This window comes from Lutjanus erythropterus, chromosome 13 (assembly GCF_056507025.1).
Source record: "Lutjanus erythropterus isolate fLutEry1 chromosome 13, fLutEry1.hap2, whole genome shotgun sequence".
Classification (NCBI taxonomy): Eukaryota; Metazoa; Chordata; class Actinopteri; order Lutjaniformes; family Lutjanidae; genus Lutjanus; species Lutjanus erythropterus.
The window spans coordinates 4,596,933-4,618,174 of record NC_139329.1 but is presented as its reverse complement, the minus strand read 5'-3'; the positions used below and the strand labels follow the sequence as shown (position 1 = coordinate 4,618,174).

The 21,242-nt window shown below is 41.6% G+C and overlaps 1 protein-coding gene across 4 annotated transcripts in view; it reads left to right on the top strand.

Moving 5' to 3' along the window:
- Nucleotides 1-216: 216 nt before the first annotated feature.
- znf423 (zinc finger protein 423) overlaps nucleotides 217-21,242 on the top strand; it is a 192,964-nt gene continuing 171,938 nt past the window's right edge. For 2 of the 4 annotated variants that reach the window (XM_084733841.1, XM_084733840.1), the window contains exon 1: nucleotides 218-1,453. In XM_084733841.1, coding sequence (XP_084589967.1) covers nucleotides 1,414-1,453 — 40 coding nt within the window. In that variant the 5' untranslated portion in view covers nucleotides 218-1,413. Of the gene's footprint in view, nucleotides 1,454-21,242 lie in introns of all 4 variants that reach the window. The other 2 variants (XM_084733843.1, XM_084733842.1) reach the window with 2 other exon arrangements.

Here is a 21,242-nt window from a genome sequence, read left to right as displayed (position 1 = left end):
TGTTTGTCAAACTTGTTTATTGGATCTTTAACTTTAGAGCCTCTTCCATATCCCACTTTAATCCAAGTCCATATTTTCCCTCTTTCTCCTATCTCTGTATTCTCACAGTCCCTGTTGTAGGTGCGCTGGTCAACCACAGCTAGGCGCTGTTGCCTCACTCTCCCCTCTGCCTCCCCTCTCTCTCCGTCAGCCCAGCCTGCCTCTCTCCTGCCTCTCTGCCTCAGCCAACCCGGGCTGTGCCGAGCTGCTCCCTGCGGGATCAGAGCGCTCCCCCGCCGGGACCCTTCTCTCACATCCCCCTGCTGGGACGCGGCTACATTTCCAGCCAAGCACTGCCTGCCTTGGCTTTATTATGTGTGTCTGCGCCGCAGCCCCGCCAGCAGAGGCAGGCAGAGGAGGAGGAGGGAGACTGGTAGCCAGAGTCAGGACAAAGAAAAAGCAGGGAGACAGAGGCTAGCGAAGGGTTAGACTGCTAGAAATATTAGGCTGCTATTAATACCGCCGGCAGGGCATTGAGAAATATTAACAAAAAGAAAGCGTGGGTAGTAAAAGCAGTAGGCTATTCCCCTCGGGGTGGAGATGCAGGGGAAGAGCGCAATGTCCATGCCACCAGACCACCATCACCACTGCCTAGTGTAGAATAGCGGGACGGAACACGGGAGACTGCTCGGTTCGGGTCAGTGCCGCTTTCCTGGAGGGAAAAGAAAAACAAAACAGACTGAAATAGTTTCGATAAACTAAATAAGCCCCGACGAAGACGCGAGGAGCACGGGGGAAGAAGCCACATTTCATTTTGAAAGCTATTTCCCAGAACATTCTCGGTCGCTCCTCATCACCTGGACCGTCACGTAACGCCGTGGCACCGCCGTCTCGCACTCGGACGGTGCCGCTGTCACTTTCCCTTCATACCGCGCGGGACCTGCTCAGGTGTTTGCCGCGCGCGTGGCTGGCAGGTCGCGCTCCGGTCCGCTAGTGCTGGAAGAAGTCGGAGCGGCACGAGCGCACAGGCTGCAGCGGAGAAAGGCGAGCGTGTGCGGAGGAAAAGAGGAGAAAGAAGAAAGCGAGGCTGTCGGCGCCGCGGCGAAGAGGAAGGGACTACCGACGGGAAGTTGTTCCCGTTTATTCTACAGGTTGTGCAAGCCGTAGCCACTGCAGAGGAAGAGAAAGGCGTCAGAGGAGCCGCGTGTCGCTTCACTCCCGGTGTGTTTGGTTTGTTGTCGGTGGACTATCGGCCGCTTCTCACTCAGTGACTGAAGCTGCCGCATTGCAACAGGCGAAGAAGCAGCAGCGAAGTGGAGAAGGAGGAGGAAACACAAGCCGACTGTGTCCGCCTGCATGGTTAGCTGAAAACACGGAACGGAACAAAAACAATTAGAGAATAAATATTTTTAAAAAAGCAGTCCGAGACCAGAGATGTCGAGACGAAAACAGGCCAAACCGCGCTCCGTTAAAGGTAAGAAAGTGTTTATATTGAACCTCATGAGAACGGACACTTCACTCATGAGTGGAAAAAGAAGCGGCCAAAACCATGACCAAGATTTCATGCAACTCTTCTGCCTGTTAGCCAATTTAATTTTATCTTTCCCCAAAGGGTTGCAGGCACTCAGTGTATCGTTTTACAACACAAGTAAACTAATGTCTCTTGCCTTAACAATTAGTGTGTTGGCTCACTTTTACTGTTGGACTACTAATTGTTTGTAATTGCTCACACCAATGTTAAAATGATTAAAATGCAAGAAAAATTGTGTAGTTAAATTTTACTGTCTCCTAATTGTTTCAAGTGGTTACAGCAGAGTCAGAAATAAGATTTAAAGAGCTGCAGTTTAATTTCTCTGTCCGCTGGTCCACCAGGCTAATTGTTTTCAATTAGCTGCCACACTGTCACAACTTGAAAGATGATCCACTGGTGTGTCGTTTTACTGACAGCGTGGGTTGTGCGTTTGGATCAACTTGCTGTAATTCACTTGTTTAATGGGCCCCTGTAATCTGGATTATTCCCATGTTGTGATGTATTGCATGCATCCCACCACTGCTTTGTTGTAGTAAATATGACTGTTTAACCCCAAATCAAGTCATTTAGCCCCCGCACTGTATGTCTTTATCATCATTCATGCTTCTTTTCACACTAAAATAATGATCAAAACCCAAATGTTGAAATTCTCTGCATCTTAAGGAGGGTGCAGAGCATCGCTGGAAGTGTGTGTTTAATCTTAGATTTTATAATATTTATGTGACCATTTTCACTTTTCTCACATTTTTAGACCTTCCTTTCTACTTAAAAATATGTCCAATAAGGTTCGGCACACGTGAAAAGCAACTCTGGCATTTACAGATTAATTTTCCTAAATTGTCCAAAAGAAAAGTCCAAATTTATAGGATAAAAATCATTATTGTAAAAGGCAGCATTATTGTGTTTTTACTAAAAGAAGCCTCAGTTTCCCCCATTACCATAAAATAGTATTCATTGCAGTGCATGGGTGAGTGGGCATCATGCATGAGGGCATGTGGTGGCCTTGGCCTCCATGTTTCCTTTATGGGACCCAGATGGGCAACGGGACAGGCTGACCATGTGGTTGCCACAACCCTCCCCCATTTCCTCTACCATATAGGCTTTCCCTTTCTGTGACTGTCTGGGAAGCAAGCTGACTTCTGACAGTGATTCAAACAGGGTGTTTAGTTTGATTAGCAGCGTGATTTTCATTGGAGGGTTTCAGCCTCTCCTGCAGGTTCTGAAGTTAAGCCTGTTTCATCTGAGGTCGGGTGGGATTCATTTTGTCAATAGTAGGAGAGGCTGCTTACATACCACACACCAAGTACTGGAAGCGTGTGTTAATGTGTTTGCTGTGGGGTATGTTTGTGGTGGTAATATCTACTACTGTGGGCTATATGGGCAGGGAAACTGACAAGTTTAGGAAACAGTTGTTTTTCAGTTCAGTCCACTGTGTTTTAGGGAAGAGGATGTGATTGTGAGTGTTGCAGTATCCTACAGATTCCACAGCCTCTTCAGGAATCTGCTGTGAAGATTTAATTAAGTTCAGTTCATAGACACAGCCCATCTTTGCAAAATTTGACTTGGCGTGAAAACAGTGAATGCTATTTGTAGCCAATAACAATACTTACAAAGTGGAGATTATGGTAAGTGAGTATTCAAACTAGTTTTTGAATACATTTTACTTTATAAAAAAAATAATATTTTTCAGTATTTTGGAGAAAGGACTGGGATGTATCTTATTTAAGGTCTTGGGTTAGAGTCGGATTTAAGATCATCTTAACACAATCTGTTACCACCTCAGTTTTCAATCTGTCTCCGCACTAACATTATAAAGAGCTGGCATGAGAATATCCACAAAATTCCCAACTGTTAAGATGTTGATGGATGCACACATGTAGGCCTACAAATGGCAACATATCTGTCACAAAACAATCTGCCTAGAGTGCTGCTTGGGTGTGGAAAATAAAAAAAATGTATCCCTCTGGTGCTCTTCAGTTTGGGGATCCAAAGTTTAGAATTGTTGAAGAAATCTAAGGCACTCAAGAGAGTAGCGATTTAAAAACCTTAATTAACTCATGGCTATTTACAAGCAGCTAAAACATGCCTGTTTTTAACTGCTACTAAATGGCACATTTTACTGCTATTAAATAGCTATGACTTAATAAAGGCTTTTTAAATCTTCACCCTCTTAAGTGCCTCACATTTCTTAAAGAATGAAAATATACTGTATATCTGTTGTGTAGATAAATTAACTGCTGTTTGATAAACAGTCTTAGATTATTTTTCTGTACCAACTTATTGTTTCATCATTTGTTAAGAGTGGTGTTGTATTAATATCTAGTTGATTTCCATTTAATCAGTATGTGAAAGATGTGGCTGGATGTGGTTCTTATTGCCCCCTGCTGTAGTGTTGTTGATGCTTGGTGCAGTTTGTCAGTGAACAAATCAGCTGCTGTGGACCAGTGAATCTGTCCACTGCTGCTCTGTCAGTGTGTGTGTGTGTGTGTGTGTGTGTGTGTGTGTGTGTGTGTGTGTGTGTGTGTGTGTGTTCAGGCTTATGCTTGCAAGATCTACATTCTTGTTTTTGTGTTTGCATGCATCATGGACATGCACGCCTTGTGTGTGTCTCTCTCTCTCTGTGAGTGTGTGTGTCACTAAGGAAGCCTGGTCTCAGCAGCCTGGATAACCAGAGCTTAGCTTTAGTCAGGCAGCCAAGCGAAGCAGAGCGAAGCAAAGCTGAGGCGGACGACCACCACTCTGTGTGTGTGTGTGTGTGTGTGTGTGTGCAGCAAAGGTACCACAGCCCTTGTAGTCTAGCTTGCATAAGCGCCATGTGTTTTGTGTATGTGTACTCATGCATCTGTGTGTGTACATGCGTGTTGCTATCTCCCCTCCACACCTTGCCCCACTGACAGCTTGGCAAGACCTGGCATTGGGGGAAGATGGAGAGAGGGATGGAGGAGGGAGAGATAGAGATGGAGGAGAAAGAGGGGGTTGAAGGGTAAAGGGGAGAGAGAGGAGGGGTGTTTTGGGGCAGCGCAGTGGCTCACAGCAGGTGAGTGGGCAGGGGGGAGGAAGCGATGGAGGCCAGGACGAGGTGAGCATCGCCGGGGGATTATCTGTGTTTTCATGTTCTTCTGTCTTTCACCTGCTCACCCAACTCTGACTGGCTGGCTGGCTTACGGACTTACAGGCCAGCCAGGCATGCCAAAACAATAATAAAGTCCCACCTCATCCATCTCCTGCTTAGATTTGCACTGACTCAGAGTGGCCCTTTCCCTCTTGAAAGAATTGTTTTTTTTTCTGGAAATGAAATTCTAACTGATGGGAGTGGAGTGATCCTTTATTGTCACTTTACTTAGTCACAGTTTTCCTCAACAGTGAGAGCATGTACAGGGTGATACACTTGTGTCTGACCTCCAGAACCATCATGTTGGTTGTGTCAGATGGCTTTTACTGCTTTTGCCTGACTTTAAACTAGAGCCAGAGATGTATTGAGCAGCCCCATATTTATATCACAACAATATCAGTGTATGTTGTGTGATATGTGCCAATATGAAAACTTTTTTTGTTACAGAAGATAATGCAGATTTTTAGTTTTACAGGCATCACTTTATTTGACCCTTTCTGTCTTTTCAGATTTTTCACTCCTTAGTGATTAGTATTGGCATTGGGCCCAAAATATACACTACCTGTTGCGCTCTTTTTCCTTTCTTTCCTTTGTTTTTTTTTTTTTTTTTTTCAGGTTTCAACTTTTCCTATTTGCTGAATGCTGCATATAAGCCACCGACCATACTTAAACAATATGAACAACAGATGGGTGAAATTTTGGTCATTTTCATTTTCACTTTTTGTCTTATTTCTCATTGTTCTAAAGCCTGCATTACAGTAAAATTATGTAATTTTCTGAACTAACCAGACTGTTCCTGCTGTTGTTATTATCTTTACCCACCTAGTCTTTATATCCACATTACTCATGATTATTTATCAAAAATCTTATTGTGTAAATATGTGAAGGCACTCAGTCACTTCTACAATATTATTGAGATAAATATTGTGTATCACAAAATAGTCTAAAAGTACTGAGATACCACTGACAAGCCATAACCCCTGACTCTATTAGGGAGCATGCCTAATAGGGCAAGGTTGGTTATTGTTTATTCATTTACTTGATTTTTGTACATCCTGCAGTCTGCAGATGCAATACTGTACAGGTGCTGTATGCACAATTAATCACAATCAGAATCACAATAAAACGGAAATGGAAAAATGGAAAGGAAAAAGGAAAAGGAAAAATGACTGAGAAAACAGCATTATAAAGACGTACTGTAGGGCTGCATAGATGACCTGGACTAAAAATCTTATTCTCCAGATAACAGAAAACATGATTGTTTGGTACAGACCTCAATAAATATCACATAATCACATTTTTTTTTCAGTGAACATGAAAATTGTAATGCAAAACTGATCATTCTCATGAATCGTATCGCAAATCACAATTTCAGTCAAACTAATTGCAATATGACTTTTTTACCAAATTGTACAGCCCTACATGCAACCCACTTTTAGAAAACAAGAATAAGAAAATATTTCAGTGTCTTGTTGGATTGTGGTGGTATCAATTTATTACATTATCAATTTAGTGTATTATTATGGAGTTATGTTCTTTGATATACCAATCTAATCAAACAGTGAGGCCATAGAAAAGTCCCATCTGAGCAGCAATATCAAACAGCTGTATTAGTTTTCATATTACTAGTCCTCCGTGTTTCACCACAGCCTAAGTTCCTCTGATAAATTTACTTGACCAGTCTAGCCTTTACAGTGATTAGACCTTGTTAGGCTTGTAGTGGGAGGACTTGACTAATTGCTGTCTGTTAATTGAACATGGACTAATGGCGCGATGATGGGCCATGAAACTAGCTGATGGAGTGAGAGAAAAGGAGGGGTGAGCAGGAAAAAGAAATAAGTGCGGCTTTGCTCTTATCAAAATATTATTTCAGTGGATTAATCCGTTTTTAATGTGTGTCTTTAGCGAGGCGAGGCAGCAAAAATCTCCTTCTCTGTCTGCTCCGGCAGCCTCACTATCCTATCTCTCCCTCTCTCTCTCTCTCAGCTCTTAGCCCCTTGAGTCTCTCATGCATTATGTAGTGATGATTATTACTTAATTACACATTAATAAATCCGCTTCATTTGCAGGACATTAAATGGGAGTTGAGCGCATATGACAGGGAGATGGAGGAGTGCAGGGAAGATTGGGGAGGTGGGGGGGGGGGGGGGGGGGGGGCACTTACTTTTTAGCGTTTATTTGGTTTGTTTAGAGTGTTGTTTATAGTCAGTGGAGCCAAATGAGCCCTTTGACCAAGAGGGAGAAAGAGGGGGGAGGTTTGGTTTGCTGCCGACGTGTGTTGAGCCGAGCTCTTCCGGGCTAATGGCATCATTTCCACTCAGTCTTCTTCTTGCTCTCTTGCTCTCTGTCCCTCTCTTATCTCTCCACATCACCTCACGATTTCTTTGGTTTCACCACCTTCCATCAGTTTGTTTATGGTTTTATTCTATGCAAACAGATTTTTATTTGAATTATAAATAACTTTTTTTTTCAGTTGACTGGCATAATGTCAAATCAGAGAAATGAGCAAATCCTTACATTGCCTGCAAATATTCGTAATTTTTGCTCAAAAATAGTTGCAGCTTCTGGTGATCGATAGATAACAGAGTAATCATTTCAGCTGTAGTCTACACCATTTACTTTTTAACACTGGTTAGGGCTGCACGATAATTCATGTAAGTATGCGAGTTAAATGTAATAAGAAACTCTGGGATAGTAATTATTCATTGCCTGGAGTTAAAGTTATTGTCAATTAACTGCTCAAGACTTGAAATTAACAACCGCCAACCCACTAAATGTGGGTAAAACTTAATTGTGGTGGGAAATGTCATCAAGTTACAAGCCAATTTAGTGGTTGCTGAATCTAATTATGATACTCCCACAAAGGCAAAATAAAACTGACCAATGCAAACAGAAGGTCATGTATACAAGGACACTGACAGCCGAGTGCATGTGTTAATTTTTTTCATATAAGCACTTTGGAAGCTAGTATCATCCTGACATCTGACAGCAGCATCGGTAAGAGACTGGTTCTGTGTTTTGTACAGTACAGTTAATCTCTCATTTCTCTTCCCCTTTCTCATTCTCCTGTCTATTTCTTCTTTCTCTCACTGCCTTGCTCCCCATCTGGCTTTACCATTAGCGTAGTTTAATGTCACCCTTTGGCAGAGCACAGGCACTTTCATAGGGCGACTGGCTCTTATAAAACTCAGAGACCCTACACATGTGGTTTGGATTACTTGAAGATAACAATATATTTTTTGCTGGTGTATCTGAGTGTGTAAGTGTTAGGAGGCATCGTAAGTGCCTTTTTGCTCTTGGTAGTAAAAATTTGACAGCTTATCTTGCTTTTGTTTGTGCAGCTACAAATAGTGTGAGCACATTGTGCAATCAGTGTGCGTACAGCCACATTGAGTAACTCCTGTATAAAAGCTTGTATTGGCTTTGCATTAAAGCTTGCTGAACCGTTAAATGGCTTTCTGAGAGCTTTGTTAGAAATTCCATTGACTCCTCAGCAGGGGGTGTATTTGAGTTTTTGGTAGTTGTTTCTCGTTTTTCTTAATGGAACAAAACAAGCTAATGTAATTGGTGATTGGTGGAGCCCAGCAGTACCATGCATTGAATGTAATTGGGCTCATGTTGATCTCCACTCAATTAGAACCAAATTACCACAAAATCAAAGGCTAAGAGTAAAACAGTACTAAATAGAACAGGCCATTTTCATGGAAGACATTTGACATGTCACTGTAGGACAAGCATGTGTACATAGTAAAATTAATTATGGCTGAATTCCATTTAGCTGCTTTGGGTTCAGGGTCCTGGTATTCTGCATGCTTTTTTGCTGTCACAGTGTCATGGGACGCTTGAATAAAATGGATCGGTCATTAATATTACAACTGTACATTTTTACTATGACAAGTCAAAAGCCACGTTTCCACCGCAGGAACTTTTCCTGTGGACTAGGAGCCTTGGGAGGGACTGCGTTTCCACCACAGGAACCAAGGACTACATGTATGTATGAGGACATTATTTAACCCTCTTAAAGTCCTTACATGGGGGTAGTACTTTCGCAGTGCAACACTTTTGCAGTGTTGAACATTTCTGACTGATCGAGTGTTTGCAGCATTTTATTTCAGCCACCATATTTAAAAACCTACAGCTGCAAACCAGCTGTTTTTTAATTCATTGTGCTTTGACACATCAACATAGCATGACAGAAGAAAGCATACAATAGATGTACAGATGATGACAAAGACACATCTAATTGAGTGTTTATGCGAAGTCCAGTGGAACTCAGAAATGGTGACCTGCAATGATGAGGTGTCAGCGCAAAAATTATGTGTAAAAACAGCCATTGCTTTTGCATTTGTCATCAGACTAATTTGTGTAATCTATGAGGGTATGTATTCTGCAATAGAAGTGCAGACAACAGTGGGCTGAAGGAACCTTTCAGATCCTTGGACTAAAAGTTTTGGGAACTTTGGGTGGAAACACAGCTCAAATGTTTCTGTGATACAAGTCTCCTGAAGAGTAAAGAGCAGTCAAACTTATTCTCTTGTCTTTGGCTGGATGTCTCAGACAAGAACCTCAGGTATTTCACCAGACCATATATTCTTTGCCTGACCACCTAAAGGAAATTTTCTGATTTTCACAATGTGACCAGAAAATAGAAACAGGTGTATGTTGTAATAGAATACTATACAACAGTCTTCTACTACAGACAATCTTTTTTCAACTTATATCAAGGTATTTGGAATATTTTCACTCCTCCATAATATGTAAATGAGGCAGACCAAATAATGATGTCAATCAAAAAAACAAAAACAAAAAAACATCACCACTATCTGCAGCTACGGTATCATAGTGTTGAATCAACTCCTTTCTGGCTGTCAACAAAAAAATATATCTCTATTTTTTTGCTTACTCAGCGAACTGTATGTCTTGTGTTCTTTCTCACGTTGGATATCCCACTGCACTGTTGTTTTTATAAACATTCTTATGACAATTTGATTTGATCCTGAGAATTCTGTGTGAAAGTAGAGTTGTGTTATTAAGGATAAGTGTTCTATTGGTTAATGGTTTGAACATACCTTCATCAGGTTGAGCACTGAAATTTTGGTTTTGGCTGAAAAAATGGATGGGAGAAGGTCATATCATCCAGTAGGCTTGGTTAGGTTTGTATTGTATGGTGTGTGTGTTTGTGTGTGTGTGTGTGTGTGTGTGAACTCATCTGTGTGTCCAGAAAGGGTGAAGTCCCACAGTGAGGTGTGTGTATGCCAGCGACAACTCCTTATCAGTGGGCAGCCTGGTGCGGTTGTGCATGTACATGTGTGTGTGAGAGTGTGTAAGAACAAGGCGTCATGGGCCAGGACTGTGCCATTGTAGCAGCTTAGCTAGCCTCGTTTATCAGCTGCAAACTCACTGGACCTTAACACACACACACACACACCCCTCTGGAGACAAACACACACACACACACACACACACACACACACACACACACACACACACACACACACACACAGTGTAGCTGAGCTCTGTGCATGCCCATGGCCTCAGCTTTTAAGAAGAGAAAGATGATGCTGGTGTGACTATACACATGTACACACACTTAGTCAGTCCAGACCTAGTTTGCCAAGCCTGTATCCCCCCACCACAAGATCGTCTCAAAGGACATGGGCCCTTCTAAGTTTCCTATAAGTCTGCCTGTCTGTGTGTGTGTGTGTGTGTGTGTGTGTGTGTGTGTGTGTTAGCATCTCTCACTAAGAGATTATTTTTTCTTTGTTCAATACGGACTGTTTGCCTGTAATGTCTGAATAGTTGTTTGATTTTATGTTTTTTTCCAGTCTTATATCCTGTGGTGTCTGTTGTTCTACTGAATATGTAACTGGTGTAGCAACTTAAGATTCATCTTGCTATTAATATTTTTTTAACCATTTATTTAGTCTATCATATAAAATATGATACCAGATGTACAAGTTACCATAGCACAGAGTGATGTTGTAAACTTGCTGACCTGGATGAGCAAAGGTCCAAAATTTAATTTGCAACAAAGTAAGCAAATCTTTGCTTTTCGAAGTGTATTTATATGTTAAAGTGTTTTAAGTTGCACCTGGTAACTTTTGGAGCTTGTTGTTAACTCTTTGGAGATGCAGGGATTTCACTGACACGATTATGATATGGATATGGCCAGTAGGCATTCATATCTGTGATAATGATGTGGAGCTAGTATGGGAACAGGACTAATAAGCTTATTTATTCTGGACATAAATACAGTTGTTTCTTGCCTCCTTCATTATTGTGTCCCCCACCTTCCCTCCTTCCCTCTCCTGCAGCCTCATGCATTTCATCCCGTCACTCCCTTTTCTCTGCTACTTTGCCTCCCCACCCCCACCCACTAATAATCCCTCCCCCTTCCTTCTACTTCCTATTCTGTACATTAAACATTAGTGGTGGGGGCAATTAGCAGTGCCCCTCTGCACACCTGGCTGATGCATAATATATTTATTGGGCTACCCTCCCTCCCTGTCTCCCTCTGACACACACACACACACACACATACACACACACACACACACACACACACACACACACACACACACACACACACACACACACACACTCTCTGTTGTTGATGAAAGGGTGACTTTTGGGAAATGGGAAATTTTTGTGTGTATGCATGAGGGCTCATAGAACTTTATGCCCTCTGGTCTGACCCTGTGTAACCTCCTGAGTTTGAGCTAGGCCAGGTCAAATGTCACTGGTTTTGCCAAATTTTCAGACAAAATACTTGTTCTTTCTGATTTTTTTTTCTGGAATTCAGTCACCCAAATAACCTGATTTGGCAAAGGAAGTGAATTAGTGTCGTCCCATCTTGACGACACTGTGGTTGCATGTCTACTACTTTTAATATGTACAGCTTTTTAGCACATGCTGCTCTGTCTGAATACCACAAATGGCCAAGGCCTCAATTTTTTTTGGATTTATCCAGTCAGTCATTTTATGTTTGCTGGCCTTTTTCTCCTCATGCTTGCGTGCACACACACAAACACACACACTCACACACCATGGACCCAGACTAATGTGCATTGTCCTCAGAGTGTGGAGTCTTCAACAGAACAAGCTGCTTGTGTTGTGTTCTCTTTTTATTGGACACTCTGCCAGGTCTTTGTAGTGCACCCCACTATAGACCTACCAATGCTTCCTTTTAGTGCTTGAGTCTTCAGTTGGTTTTTCTAACTCCTTTCCATTCACCTCCCAGTCAAAAGGCAAGGGCGCCCCACTGTGAGACATACAATGGAGCGAGAAAGAGCAGGAGAAAGTGAGAGAGCAAGAGAGCGACACAGAGAGACTCCATACTGAATAAGAGGGAATAAAATGGTGTGATGGAAAATAAATAATTCATCATTTATCATCCCTCCATATAACCTTCATCTTCAGTTACATATTCATTTCAAATTATCAATTTGATTATGAGCTACTTTTGTAACTAAAAATTATATTCTTATTTTAATGGCACTAAATTTAAGAGTGTGGTTTGTCACCACAGCATAATAAGCCTAAAACAGTAAGCCAATATCAGAATTTTAGTCATACAGACACATGGAAACTAAATTACAGCATTCATAGAAGTTTTGCTTCTGGTTTTTATTAGTGTCCAAGGTTAATTTTCTTTCCTCTGCATGTTCTTAAGATAAATCAATTTTAGGAAAGATTTGCTGAAGTTAGGAGAGCAAATGTGCTCTTCTGTGACTGCACAACTGGGTTCAGGGTGACTTTACTTGTATTGTGCTGGAACACCAGCAGAAGAAGATGAGGTGGTGTCTCGTATTGTAGGTCTGGTCCCTTATAAAAGCTTCATGCTTGTATCAAGACAGAATGAAATAGAGAGACAGTGTTGGAGGAAAAGTGGTAGCGCAGAAAGAGAATAAGAGATTGCATGGTGAGATTGGTGTAAAGGTGTGTGTGTGTGTGTGTGTGTGTGTGTGTGTGTGTGTGTGTGTGTGTGTGTGTGTGTGTGTGTGTGTGTGTGTTTGTCAGTGCAGGGCAATTTTAAAAATGCAGAAGTACTGTCTGCCTTAGACTCTGAGTTGATAAGCAGTCTGGGGATTAGAACACCCAGTCCCTCACCCCCCGCCACCCCCACCCCCCTTCTCCTCTCCTCTCCTCTCCTCTCCTCTCCTCTCCTCTCCTCTCCTCTCCTCTCCTCTCCTCTCCTCTCCTCTCCTCTCCTCTCCTCTCCTTTTCTATAACTTTTTCTGACTTTAAAAATGCTGATTACAACATTTGTTAAAATATTAACTAACAAGCTGAGATCATAGCGTTCAGTAGTAATATCTGTAAATGCATTTCTTGAGTCAGTGGGTTTTCTTTACCAAAACGCATCTATGGCAGGTCTATGGTGTTTGGTACGTGTATGTGCCAAATAAGCTTAAATTCACATCGTCTTTCACTTCATCTAATAATGAACTTTGACACTTGGGATGTCTATGGCTGTGAGCAAACATGAAGACACTGTGAACTGCCCTGTTGTCAGTAGAGATTCTAGATATCGATAGTTTTGAACGTGGCTACCACCTTGTCTATGACCTCTTTTTCAAGCATCTGTTAATCTGTTTCTAAGCAATATTAGCAAAAGTGAGGAACTATTAGGATGATTAGTTCATTTCTGAATTGTAAATCTGGAGCCTCTCACCAAGGGCTGGGTATTGAACTTCAATTCTTTTATAGCACAGCTGGAACTGGTACAACTGAGTATTGAAAATACTGTGTCATTTGGTACCAGTTTCAGCACGCAGGGCATTTGTACCAAGATCAAATTATGCTGGTGATTACACATTATAGAGGCATGCAGGAAAAATGCTACATTAAGAAATAGCCAAAGATGTGTCATTGTTTTTGTTTTTTTGTTTTTTTTTTACCCCCAGCTACTTATCTACTAACATTAAGGGAACTTGGTGCTGTTTGTTAGCTAGCCAGTGCAGCTAAACTGATAGCTTTTGAGTCTGCTCAAAACATCATCCACTGAGATGGAGGCCTGGGCAAATCTTTGCATCCTCCCCAGGGATGGATTACCTGGGGCCGAGGTGGAGAGTGTTTCTGATGGCTTACATGGTGTGGCTTACAGACTGACAGGTAAAAGGAGAGAAACACCTGAAGCTGATGGTCAAGCCAGATTAGCTGCTCTTAAGCACAGAGAATGTAAGAGGTCTTACTCTGCCACTGTTTCCACAAACGCTGCCCACACAGCCATTCCCTTCTTCATCCTCTTTGGATTTGGCAGACTTATGGTTATGATTTATATTTTTATGTTGTCAAATATTGTGCAAATATTGCCTCAATTTATTCATTTTAGTCCAGTTATCCAGTTTGAAGAAACAGAAACGGTTTTTCTATCTGCTCCCAAGTCTTTGAACAACTTTATCTTTTGAAGTGCGGAATTGTATCATAATGAGTAATTTAATTTTCTTTCTGTTAAAGTAGATTTTATTAAATTGGTACTGAAAAAAGTATTGTTCAGGAACCGATACAAAAGCCAAGGTATCAGTATTCCTACCAATATTGAAAATTTTTACCCAGTCCTACTCCCATTTTTAGAGAAATAGAGTTGACCCTAAGCCTTTTAACCTCAGTTTTAATATCAGCTGAAAACATATTAAACAGATGAAGAATCCAATGAAAAATCCATGAAAAAAGTTATTCTGAAAAATGAAAACTACATTTAGTGTTTAGGATAAAATGCTTGATTATATGTCTACTCAAACAAACAAACAACCAGCCACGCTCCAAGCACACACGCGCTGTGTGTATATTTTTCTTGTTACTCCCAGAAGGAGCGTGACGAGCAAGTTAATCTATCCGCCAGCGATGCGGCATGACACAAAGCTGTTTATTTCCCTTTTCCTCTCTGTCTCGCTGTCTCTCTCTCTTTCTCTCTCCTCCTGTAAAGCCTAATCAAGTTTGTATCAAGCTAAATAATGCCTTAGCGTGAAATTGGTGTCTTCAGTCAAAAAGCACTCCCCAGCCTGTACTACAAGAGAAGGCAATTATGTACCCCCCCCTCCACCCTCCAGTCCTCACTGCTCTTGTTGTTCATGTACTCTATGAATGTGTGTGAATATGCATGCACTATAACTGCTATACCCCATAATTTGTTTCAGCTGTTTTTGACATTTGACTATGCGTTCATATTCACTCAGTCTTCTCATGGTGAACTTGGTGCCTTCATTCGACTTGTGTGTTCGTGTCCCAGTCCGTGATGGTGAGTGGAGGCTGCTGGGGGAACTTCTAGTTCAGTTATTTCTGGAGCCTTCCCCAGAGTCGAGGTACTCTAGAGGAATGCTTTCCCTCTCCTCCTGCCCTCTCTTTCTCTCTCTGTCCTACTCCTTATGTCTCTCCTCGCTGCCCTCCTTCACCTCTCATCCTTCTCTTCACTGGTGCTTGCCTCTGTCTTCCGGTTATTTCCTACATCTCAGTTCAAATTCCCTCTATCTTTACATTTGTTCCCCCTTTACTCCTCACTCTCCCTCCTTTCCTCTCCTCTCCCCTCCATGTCTCCTCTGCTATCGATTCCTCCTCCCGCCACACTCCCTCTGACAGACAGAAAAACAAATGTCAGATCAGAGAGGCTCTTTAATCTCAAGCTGTGTTGTTTGGCCCTGAACATAAACTCTGTGCTTGTTTGAGTGTGTGTGTGTGTAAAAATGAGTGTTCTGCTCTCTGTATGTTGAGAGAAGTGAATTTGTTGTGTGTTAACAACCGGCTCTTAATTTTACGTGTGTGTGTGTGTGTGTGAGAGTTTCCCCGTTTTTGTGTACAGATTACTTTATGCACAGTGAATTCCTATGTTTATGTATGTATGCTTTTTGTACAGTTTTAAGACAATAATCCATTATTTTGGTAGAAAAATGTTATAGCTACATAGCCTATTCCAAATATTTTACCAAACTGTCCAAGAGCAGTGACACAACATCAGTATCCCCTTTTACACAGCCTGTTCAGTGTGGGAATGTTGTCTCTTTATTCTGCCTTGCCGTATGTATAAAAGTTACAGAGGTGGATCGGGGGGCATTTTAGTTCTGCCTGTGATCCACCATAGGAGGTATTATTGGAGCTGTAACAGAGCCGAGTTGACGTCTGTAAGCCAGCATAATGGGACAGGACGCTGTTGAATGAAATGCCGAGTTTAATTTTTTATCTGGAGCGTCAGAACTTTTACTGAATGCTTAGATTTTTCCACCATAGGCTCCACCATACTCTGCTTGTTGCTGTAGCCTACTTAATTACTATGGTTTACATTCAACTTGAATTAAGAAAATCATCAAGCATACATAAAATTATGCAAATAAAAACATTTTGTAGAGGTGCATATTGGACAATATACACATCGTTGTCAGTATGGACTGATATAGCTGTGATAAGTCAATGTCAGATGATAATATTGGCCAATATATCTGTCTGGCTTTACTACAGTTTCTACCCCCATCAGCTCTGGAAAAACAATCATCGCTGGCTGATGTAAAACACATCGCTACTGGTGTGCCAATGCAGGAATGTTGCCACAGACACACCAGACTTAAAAACTCTGGTATAAGGCAAAATAGAGAGAAGTTTACCTGGTGGTGATAGGCTTAATCAGCATTGTGTGAACTCTTTTGGCAAGGGCTTGAATGTAATTCTAGGTGCATATAAATATAAATATATATATATAAAAGTCCTGCACTCTTTAAGTGGTTTAACTCACTTTGATTGAGGCCTTCATGTCTTTTCAGTCTTACATGAATATTTTCAAACAAAAGCCTTTGGGATGCTGAGCTGCTGAATCATGTGTTTGAGAGAGCGAGAGAGCGTGTGTTGGTATATGTTGTCGGGGGTAAGTTTGGGGATGTCAGGGAGGTTGCATAGCAACTCAGTTGGACAGCACAGCGTGATTTAAAACCACAATGACCTCATATAGGGGAAGAAACAAAAGAGAAGGTATGATGAGCAAAATGGGTGAAGATATGAGGATAGTTGAAGTACACAGGGAAGAATGATGGGAAGAAAAAGTAGTGATGGCTGACGGAAAAAGAATAGCAAAAGCTATGACGACAAAATCAGATAGTAGAAACATTTTGGATGAAAAGTGAGGGAGGGAAAGAGAAAAAATGATAATTGAGGAAGAGAGGAGAAGAGCAGAAAAAAGAGACAGTGGACAGAGAAAGATAGAGAGGGCGATGAAGCTTGTCCGCCAGGCTTTGTGTGGTTGTTGTTCTTTCTCTCTGCCATCCATCTAAGCCCTCTGCTACCTCTGTCCCTTTACACTCGATCTCACAAACAAAAGCATGCATGCACACACACACACACGCTCACACTGTCCCAAACCACAGACTAGCCTGGTGTTTCTGGCCAATGGCTCAATGCTTGGGATGTGTGTCTGCATGTGTGTTTATGTATTTTAAGGCTGTTTTGTTCAGAATGCAGGCAGGCAGAGAGAGCGGTTTTACTGCTGATAAAAGTATTTGGTTAATCAGCTTCTGTCCCCGTCCCCTGACTAGAAGTGCTTACTTATGTGTGTGTGTGCTTGACACAGGCCATTGAAGTTAGGAGGGTTCCCGGGGGGCGGGCTGGGGATGGAGATTGGCATCAGCCCTCGGCCAGTAGCGCCACAAAGTCGTTCCTGAGGGATGGGGAGGGCAGCCAATGAGAGAGTCCCTTTGGAGCTATAGGGAGAAGGCGGGTTTGGGAGGGGAGGTGGAGGCTATAAAGTGGGTTGGAGAGGGGAAGTAAGAGGGGGAGAGAGACAGGGAGACAGAAAGGGAGGAGGGAGGAAGAAAAAATGAGTGTCTAGGATGAGGAGGAGAGACAGACAGATAAAGAGAGATAGAGAGTCGGATGACAATTACCCTCTTGACTTCTGTCCAGCACCAGTTGTCAATCAGCCTGCCCCTCTGGGAAAAGAACCAGCATATCATTGGCTACATTGACCCACATCCCGCCTCTCTGGGCCGCCTGGCCAAGGCATGATTGGCCACAGTGACCCGTTCGTCAAAGAGATCTGGGAACACCAGAGCCTTGGGAATAAATGGCCCTGATACCGTGTGTGGATGCATGCGTTGTTTAGGAGAAAAAAAGACAAAGGGTTTTCTTATTGAGGCTATAAGTGCTTTCATGGGACAGAGGAGAAGGCGAGACAAAGATAGAAGGAGAGCAAGTGGGAATGTGGCAGAAGAAGGGGAATGTGGTGGGAAGTTTGGAAGAGAAAGGAGAAAAGACAGAGGGACAAAAAAGAAATTAAAAGTGGGTGACGGAAAAAGACAGATGCGGATGAACAAAGCATGGAGAATGAGCAGTGGTCAGGAGAGAAGCACTTAAGAGATGGAGGGAGAGGGAAAATAGTGAAGAAAGATATCAGGATATGGGTAATGAATGATGGAAGACCGAAGAAATAGAATAGAAATGTAAGTAAGGGAAGGAGGGAAAATAGATGAGGTTGTAAATACAGGAGGAAAAATTTAGGTAGATAAAGGAGACAGTGGAGGGCGAGTTGGTAGTGTTGTACTGCTTTGTAGTAGTGTTTATGAGTGTGTGTGCATGTGTGTAATTACCTGCAACAACTATGTAAATATGTGTTTATGATAACAACATCATGATGCAGAGGTATAACTTCATTTTCCTTTTTCTGTCCCACTTAGCAACTCTCCTCTCCTCTCCTCTGATGCACTCTAAAACCTAAATTGGAGCATGCCAAAACAGCTGTAGCACATTGTTATGTGTGAGGTATTATTTGCGAACTTATATTGTTAACCTGCTTTTCCATTATGAATGCTCACTTCTTCAGGTGTTTAAATCTCTCATTGTCAAGTAGGTGTAATAGAAGGAGGTCACACCCTCCTTTCCACCCAGAATTAACGTGTTGTAGGGGACTGGATTGCATGTGAATTAGGGATGTCAAAATACCAGAAATTTAGTAGCATCCCACTTTCAGAATTTTTGCATGGACTTGGTACCAACGTATCGGTTCACATGACATCCCTAGTGTGGATAGAGCAAAATATATGTAAATATTGCATTGCTGTCATTTTGCAGTACACTTTTTTTTTTTTTTCTGAGGATGCCACTTACACTTCAAATGAATACAATGTACAAACTTGAATTGCTTACAACTCAGTAGAACAGGTCTGTTTTTCTAGATTCAGGTGCTGTGTCTGAAAATGTAATTAATTGCCCTCACTCTTAAACCCACATGTAAATATTTGCAGTGCATTGCTAAAATTAGAGACTACAGATGGAACTCGCATATCATTCCCGGGCTGTATGATGGCTACAGGTGCTCAATGGCTTTACCTTTGTGTAAAACAAGGTGCAACAATTGCACTCTGCCACCATTATTCATGTGAGATTTTAAAATGTTGTCCCATGAGATGCAGTTTTTTGTTAAGCGTATTGATCTCTGACAGGTCTTATCATTTTTAAAAATGCCAGTAAAAATTCCCATGACAAGTTTCAGTTCAACTTAAAGGTCAAAGATCTAATTACCAATTCTTGTATGTTTTTTACCTGGGCACTTAAACTCAAATTTTTGGGAACTATCTTATATTGGGACACACTTTACGTATTTATGTAAATATGTGGGTATGTGCTTGTCTAATGAAATGTAGCAACCCATTACAATATAAGGAGGAATTATGTGCAGTTCTTTTGTGTTTGTGTTGTCTTGAGGTAGAGGTTACAACTGGTGCATGTGCTGTTGTGCATGTCTTGTATGTGTGTGTTTGCATCTCAGTGTTTATTGTTGCACTGAATGGATAATGTGGTGCTCTCATGTGCTGATGTTTTTATGCTCCTAGCTTCAGTAGTGAGAGAGTGTGTTAAAGCACAAGGATACACACATACGCACACTGACAGCTCTTTAAAGCTCTGTCCTGTGGCATTGTTCCGCCTAAAAATAACTTGACAACAAAACAGCATCTTGGCCTTTGTCTTTGACATTCCTGCCATCTGCAGATATCTTACACCAATCTGTGGAAATTACCCTGTCTGCCAAATAAACACAAATACTCCATGTTTATACTCATGCTGTGAGTCTGCATTCGTGAGGTGTACTTCAAAACCTTGTTGAGGAATGCACACTCAAAGTACACCCCATTTCAAAGTATACCCCACTTCCATGGAAATCACTTCTTTACTGTTCTCATTAACAGTAACTACATTTGCTGAACCACATATCTAAAACACACATTTGATAGACCAAGGTGTCTCAGGGGTTAATAAAAGCAACAGCAAAAGCAAGCCTTAATTGTTGTGTGTGCGCAAATGTGTATAGATGCTCCAAGGATTCCCAGTAGCATCTTGTTTGTTTTGTGTCACACACACTCACATATACATCATGCTCTGGGGTTTTTGTTTGTGCTGAATGTGTGCAGTGTGTATGTGATGTTGTCGTGGCAGATTATTTGATCTCTAGGCCTCTGCTGTCTCAATAATTATTGGCTTACCTACAGTTATGCTACTTTTGCATGTCTTTGTGTGTTTACAGTATGTGGCCATGTTACATAGACATGGGTGATATTACCTGAAATAATTATCAGTTATTTGTCCAATATGCACATGAAAGCCTGCACAGTGTTATCGTCTTAATTTGCTGTCCTTTTAGGTTTATCAATGGCTTGTTAACATACCAACATCTGTAAAATTAGGTTGGTTTTGGTTTGATTTCCCAGCTCTATGACCTAAAGCCTGAAATGTGTTTCAACTTCTGCCTCTGCTGAGTTGACAAGTGGAGAACTATGTCAGTGTTTTCTGCTTTTTTATTGGCAGATTAACATTATTTATAAAGTTATTTTGGAAGATTAGGCCTCTACTTTGGATGTCATCAGACACTATGTACTAAAAACCATGATGAAAAAAAAGAAAGGATACATAAATGTAGCTCACTCTGTGTCCACACAGTCCAAAGTTAAAGGTCTAGTTAGACAGAATAAGTGAAAACACTGCTGTTCAGCTAATTAATAGTTCATGCCCCAACCACAGACATTTAAGTCTTTATTTTTTTTTATTTTCTTCTTTGCGAAGGATCAGATCACAACTAATATCACTGAGACATATCCATTGGATATCTTCAATTTTTCTGTTCAGACGCACATACTCAAAGTCTCTAACTGCATATTTTTCCCAGTGGTGTGCAATATCATTGCATACACATGTACACACACTCTCTTGCACACACTCAAATATTCAACTGAACCACCCCTCCTTTTACTCACACAGTATCTGTAAGCATGCTCAACCCTTCCCACACAACCACACAAATACACCCCACACCGACCCCCTGGTGTGTGCAGGGTTCACAGTAACAGTGTGTGTGTCTCTGAGGGGGGGCAGAGGGAGGATAGGGGAATCTAAATAAAGCCATGTGTGCCTGGCTAATGAAACACACTGTATTCCCCACAGTCTTATCAGAAAAAATGGGCTTTTATTAGAGGCAGAGCTACATCTAGGTCTTTCTATAACACCCGGAACTCTTCAAAACTAACAAAAGACCATGGCTTTATCATGATTTTTGATTTGTCCAATCCAGTGGTGTCTGTTTAACTAGTTGATTCCACCAAGCACGGCACATCTACACCACAGTTCTGATCCGTCCTCCGCACAGCTGCAGAC